Source organism: Candoia aspera, chromosome 1 (genome assembly GCF_035149785.1).
Source record: "Candoia aspera isolate rCanAsp1 chromosome 1, rCanAsp1.hap2, whole genome shotgun sequence".
NCBI classification, from domain to species: domain Eukaryota; kingdom Metazoa; phylum Chordata; class Lepidosauria; order Squamata; family Boidae; genus Candoia; species Candoia aspera.
Window position 1 is genome coordinate 231,738,112 of NC_086153.1, and position 6,398 is coordinate 231,744,509.

General features: G+C 41.7%; 1 protein-coding gene across 1 annotated transcript; it reads left to right on the forward strand.

Annotated features, from left to right (window-relative positions):
* Positions 1-208: 208 nt before the first annotated feature.
* Positions 209-6,009, forward strand: CNTF (ciliary neurotrophic factor). Its single transcript, XM_063292739.1, has 2 exons — positions 209-369; positions 5,473-6,009. The coding sequence occupies exons 1-2, from the start codon at positions 256-258 to the stop codon at positions 5,905-5,907; spliced, it is 549 nt and encodes a 182-aa protein (XP_063148809.1). The 5' UTR covers positions 209-255; the 3' UTR covers positions 5,908-6,009.
* The last annotated feature ends 389 nt before the right edge of the window (positions 6,010-6,398 follow it).

The window sequence follows — 6,398 nt, forward strand, 5'->3', positions numbered from 1 at the left end:
AAGCGAGCGAGCTAATCACCGGGGGCGAAAAAAGGGCCAGGAGTTGCTCTCAGAGGGTTAAGCTTCGCTGCAGGAATGTGCAGTTTCTCCTCAGGCCGCGGGGGACGGAAGGAGAGCGCGCGAGCGCGCCAGGCGCACCAGGGAAGAATTCTCTCGCTCAGGCTGGAATGTAGGAGCTGAGCAAGGGGTTTCCGTGGCTCCAGACAGCTTTCCTCGCGCGAGCGGCGCCTCAGCCCCTGCTGTCCCCTCCGGGTGATGGCTTCCTCAGAGCGGCACCCCGTGACCCCTCAACACCAGGACTCCTGTCGCCAAACAGTTCGTCTTCTGAGGAAGATGCGCTCAGATGTCAGCGGCCTCTTGGAATCCTATGTGAGTCTTTCTGCTGCGTGCGTGCCTCTGTGCGCGTTTGCGCAAGAGAGATTTGTGTTTTAGGGCTGGGGTTCAGGTTTGGTGGGGATAGGGTATGTTCGCGAAAATAGAGCGTTGTGCCATTGCTTCCGTCACAAATTAAATAATTTTCCCAATGGAGTTTTGTTAACGCTATCAATCAATGAACGCTGAACACCTGTTAGAGATTTATAATTGCCTTTAAGTATGATGATACCTAAGTAAGATCTTTCATCACCTCACTGACGTCTGAACAAAATGTATACCGGTGGTAACTGCAGCTCCCCAACCAAGCTTGTGCTGCTCCATTGGGTATTTTTTACCATTGATCTGAAGACTCATCAGCTCCTCCTCACACCAGCTCCCCTTAAAAAGCTATCTGACATTAGGGGATGAATTATTGGCATACTGAATTATATAATTGGAATGGACAAATTCCATGTCTATTGGCCCTCTTCCTGCCCAGGGGCAGAGCCATCCACCCACGACTGGATGCTTGACTGCAGAAAGCAAATAACTCAAGTAACAGTGTAGAACGTTGTATTGCTGAACAATGCCTTAACAAATTAAAGAAATTATCGATGTCCTAGACTCCATGCCCATCAAGCTGTGTATATACACAAAAATTATGAACTGCTTCTTGCAAAAGGAATGTTCTGCCGTTTGTTGCCTTAGGGATTGGGAACCTACTTCTTATCAGAAGTCAAGATAGAGATGGAATAGGGGCTTAATTTTATTTATTTTAAGGTAGGCCTGGCTTTGTCAGGAAAGGAGGGGGGTACAGGAAAAAAAAAATCAAATCCTATGATAGAATGCCACCTTGTGGGGGACTATAAAAATGATTTTTTAAAACCATGTCTATATAAGATTTATTTTAGGGAATCTAACAGGCACACTGATGACTGTCTTGACCTAACGTATTTCACATGGTGGTTTTGGGGATGATACAATCAAAAGAGATCCCTATATACCTCCACTGTAGCTCCTAGAGGATAGATGGAAAGATGGTTAACCACGTTTTTAGTTAGGTTTGATCATCTTCTTTTGCTGCATTGATCAGATGATCTATTTCTTCACATGGTCACTTAGCAACTCTAAAATATTATTAATAAGTATGTCCATTGCAGTCTTGAAGATACACACAGGATGGGGATGAGTCCTTTCCCCACTTATATCAGGTGCCCATCTTCAAAGGCTCATCTCAAAAATAAATTATAAGATGTCATGAAATAATTCCATTCATTATTCATAGTAGAGCTGGTTCTGTCTTCATGAAAGCTGATCCCAGGCTACTAAACTATAAAGGTCAGTGCTGGGACACTGAGTTTATACAACAGCATCTGTATTGGAAAAAGAATTACCTGAGTGGTGCCACCATATTCACAAAAGAAAAGTACTTACCTCTGATTAATTGGACAATAGTGTCTTATACTCATTTGGGAAAAAAACAAACTCTGGTCATCTCCTGGTAGGTCTGATAAAGACTTCTTTCTGTCTAAAATTCTGGACAACCAATGGCAGTTAGTGAAAACGCTTCTGAACTAAATGTGTAAATGGTCTGATCTACTAGAAGACAGCTGTCTATGAAATGGGAGATTCTTTTGGAAGAATTTTAGATGAGTGAAAGCATACAGCAAGCACTTTGTGAACATTAGTCTGTAATATCTGTGGTAGACCCCTATCCAGAACCAGCACAGCTTTACCCAACCAGATACTATCCAGTGGTATTGCAACTGTGATTCCCAGCCTGCCTTTGGCCATGCTAGCTGGGACATTCTTGAAATGGAGGTCCTAACACATATAAAATGGGTATGATCAAAAACAAAGATGGCAAGGACCTAACAGAAGAAGAAGAGATCAAGAAAAGGTGGCAAGAATATACGGAAGACCTGTATAGGAAGGATAACAATATCGGGGATAGCTTTGACGGTGTGGTCAGGGAGCTAGAGCCAAACATCTTGAAGAGTGAGGTTGAATGGGCCTTAAGAAACATCGCTAATAACAAGGCAGCAGGAGACGACGGCATCCCAGCTGAACTGTTCAAAATCTTGCGAGATGATGCTGTCAAGGTAATGCATGCTATATGCCAGCAAATTTGGAAAACACAAGAATGGCCATCAGACTGGAAAAAATCAACTTATATCCCCATACCAAAAAAGGGAAACACTAAAGAATGTTCAAACTATCGAACAATGGCACTCATTTCACATGCCAGTAAGATAATGCTCAAGATCCTGCAAGGTAGACTTCAGCAATTCATGGAGCGAGAATTGCCAGATGTACAAGGTGGGTTTAGAAAAGGCAGAGGAACCAGGGACCAAATTGCCAATATCCGATGGATAATGGAAAAAGCCAGGGAGTTTCAGAAAAACATCTATTTCTGTTTTATTGACTATTCTAAAGCCTTTGACTGTGTGGACCATAACAAATTGTGGCAAGTTCTTAGCGGTATGGGGATACCAAGTCATCTTGTCTGCCTCCTGAAGAATCTGTATAACGACCAAGTAGCAACAGTAAGAACAGACCACGGAACAACGGACTGGTTTAAGATTGGGAAAGGAGTACGGCAGGGCTGTATACTCTCACCCTACCTATTCAACTTGTACACAGAACACACCATGCGACAAGCTGGGCTTGAGGAATCCAAGGCTGGAGTTAAAATCGCTGGAAGAAACATTAACAATCTCAGATATGCAGATGATACCACTTTGGTGGCTGAATGCGAAGAGGAACTGAGGAGCCTTATGATGAAGGTGAAAGAAGAAAGTGCAAAAGCTGGCTTGCAGCTAAACCTCAAAAAAAAAAACAAGATTATGGCAACCAGCTTGATTGATAACTGGCAAATAGAGGGAGAAAATGTAGAAGCAGTGAAAGACTTTGTATTCCTAGGTGCAAAGATTACTGCAGATGCTGACTGCAGTCAGGAAATCAGAAGATGCTTAATCCTTGGGAGAAGAGCAATGACAAATCTCGATAAAATAGTTAAGAGCAGAGACATCACACTGACAACAACGGTCCGCATAGTTAAAGCAATGGTGTTCCCCGTAGTAACATACGGCTGCGAGAGCTGGACTATAAGGAAGGTTGAGAGAAGGAAGATCGATGCTTTTGAACTGTGGTGTTGGAGGAAAATTCTGAGAGTGCCTTGGACTGCCAGAAGATCAAACCAGTCCATCCTCCAGGAAATAAAGCCAGACTGCTCACTTGAGGGAATGATATTAAAGGCAGAACTGGAATTCTTTGGCCACATAATGAGAAGACAGGACACCCTGGAGAAGATGCTGATGCTAGGGAAAGTGGAAGGCAAAAGGAAGAGGGGCCGACCAAGGGCAAGGTGGATGGATGATATTCTAGAGGTGACGGACTCGTCCCTGGGGGAGCTGGGGGTGTTGACAACCAACAGGAAGCTCTGGCGTGTGCTGGTCCATGAAGTCACGAAGAGTCGGAAGTGACTAAATGAATAAACAACAAAACACATATAAAGTGTGCTAGGAGGCCCAATGTATTGGTCCTAATGAATCCATTTTGGCTCTTTCTTAATTTTTTTTCTTTAAAAAAAATCATTTTCTCAAAAAAAAGAAAAGAAAAAATAATATAGTACAGAAAAAAAGAAAGAAAAGAAATATATAAAGATATGGCTTCCCCCTCCACCACAACAAGTATAAATGATTATAGTAACTTTTCACCTTCCCTTAAAATACAACAAATGATCTTTTCTTCCCATAGGCCATATCTTATCTATAAACAAATCCACAAAACCTCATCATTTCAGTCCTGATGTCAGCAACAGTCTATTAAGGGTTACCAGAAATAACATGTCTATTTTAACCTTGGTCAAATAAACCAACTTTATATTCCTTTCTTTTACTTTTAACAATCTTGATCTTTAGTCCCTTCAAATAATGTCCTAGAACTTGATTTCTTTTCGTTTTTTCTTTGTGCCTTCTCACAAAATTCTTCAAAGCTTTAACAAGCCTCTTTTGTAAATCCAATATCAGAAAATTACCCAGGTCACTCTCATGCTTTGTTATTTGTATATCTCTTCTAATTATTAACACATCAACCAGTTTCTTTTGTATGTCCAGTGTAACATCTTTTCCCATGTCATTCTTGTAGCCTGCCATTTTTAAACCCACTTTCAAATCAGTCTCAATCTTGTCAGGTGAAACTTGTTCCTCTTCCTAACATCTTTTAAATACAATCTATAGAGGCAGACACTCTTAAAATTAACTTCTGGGTCCATTGTTCAAAAATGTCCTTCAATTTGTCCAGTGTTAAACTATTTTACTTCATTCTGTATTTGTAAGTCACGTGTGAGTGTTCTTCCCTTTTAATTGTAATCTTTAGTTCCTTCTAGTTCCCTCTAGTGTCCAGCTTTTAAAGTCTTATCTTATGGGTTTTTTTTAAAGAATTCAAAACAAAAGCATTTTCCCATGGGAAGGATTCTTTATAATTAATTCCAAAATCTTATTTCAAATTTATCTGGACCCTTAGTCTGTTTGTAATTTTCTAGCTGTTTATTCCAAAAAAAATTTTTTTTAAGTCCTTAAACTTGTATTTAAAACTTTTTTTGCTAAGGATTGAAGGAAACTCACCTGGTGCTATAAAACTTGTTGATCCAAAGGTCCCTAATAACTGAAAAGCAATTAACAAGCAATTTCCAAAAGTGATTAGAAAAGGAAGTATGCAAACCCAGTGTCCTTTTAAAGGTGCCAAATGTGGGTTGAACAAGTTGGCGTTCCCTCATCTCCCAGAGCTCTAAACCCACTGGAGACCACTGTCTTGTGGTCTCCTCGCAAGCAGCAGCTGTCTGGAGCACTTGTAGGCGATCTCAAGTCCTCTCCTTGTCTGGAGAGGAATTATGAAGGGCTAGTCTACTTGCCAGCTCTTCATTCTGGCGTAGTTGTCAGCTCAGCCATTTCTTCCCTGCAAGTCCTCATAAGTTTTGTACCTTCTATTTTTTATTTTTCTTTTCTTTAGTTTGTATTAGTTTTTATTGTTGTAATTGTAATTTTTAATAAAATTACTATTTAAAAAAATCATTTCCTCCTTCAGTCTCACTCTTTCCATTCCCCATCATTTTAGGTTGAGAAGCAAGGGCTGGACCAAACCTTCAACCTTGATTCAGTCGATGGGGTACCTCTAGCTGTTGTTGAAGAGTGGAGTGAGATTTCAGATGCTGAGCGTCTGGGAAGCAACCTACAAGCCTATTGGGCATTTCAGACTTTATTGGATCAAATCTTGGAAGAGCAGAGGACTGAGTTAACCCCAGAGGATGTAGCTTTCCATGAATCTATCCAATCAGTTTTGCTGCAAGTTTCTGCTTTAGCTTACCAACTGGAGGAACTAATGGTAATGCTGAAGCACAATGTGCCAGTCAAAGAAGTAAAAAGTAGAAAAGACTGTGATGAAAAAGGCTTGTTTGAAAGGAAGATAAGGGGCATGAAGGTGCTTCAGGAACTTGCCCAATGGACCGTCAGGTCAGTCCGAGACCTACACCAAGTCTCTAAATCTCTTTAGGCATCATCCGTTGAACTTGAGAGTTACTGCCTGGCTCAGGCCCAGGAAAAATGAGGCTTCTGTTGTATTCTTAAGCTGCTTTAAAACACTGTATCTCCCTCATCTGTGGTATTTAGATTAAAGCAGTAGGCAGGGCTGAAGCTAGGGTCTGTGTCACCCGGGGCAAACATGAATTCCACGCCCATTTTGGCACCCCCCCCAGCACTCATTTTGGCGCCCCCCTGAGCGTGGTGTCCAGGGCACATGCCCCGCTCGCCCCCCACCCCCCCAGTTGTGGCCCTGGCAGTATGGCCAGTCTGAGCATCCTGAGAAGATTGGAATGGGTTCCCCTCCCATTCATATTAGCCTGATTACTATATGCAGCCCATTCCTGTTGTGAAGAGTTTCAAGTGTACCGATGCTAAACTGTCACTATAGGCTAATAGCGTTGTTGCGATGTAAAGCTTATTTACAAATATATGCAGGCTGAGCACCAGATGAGGGTTGATAAT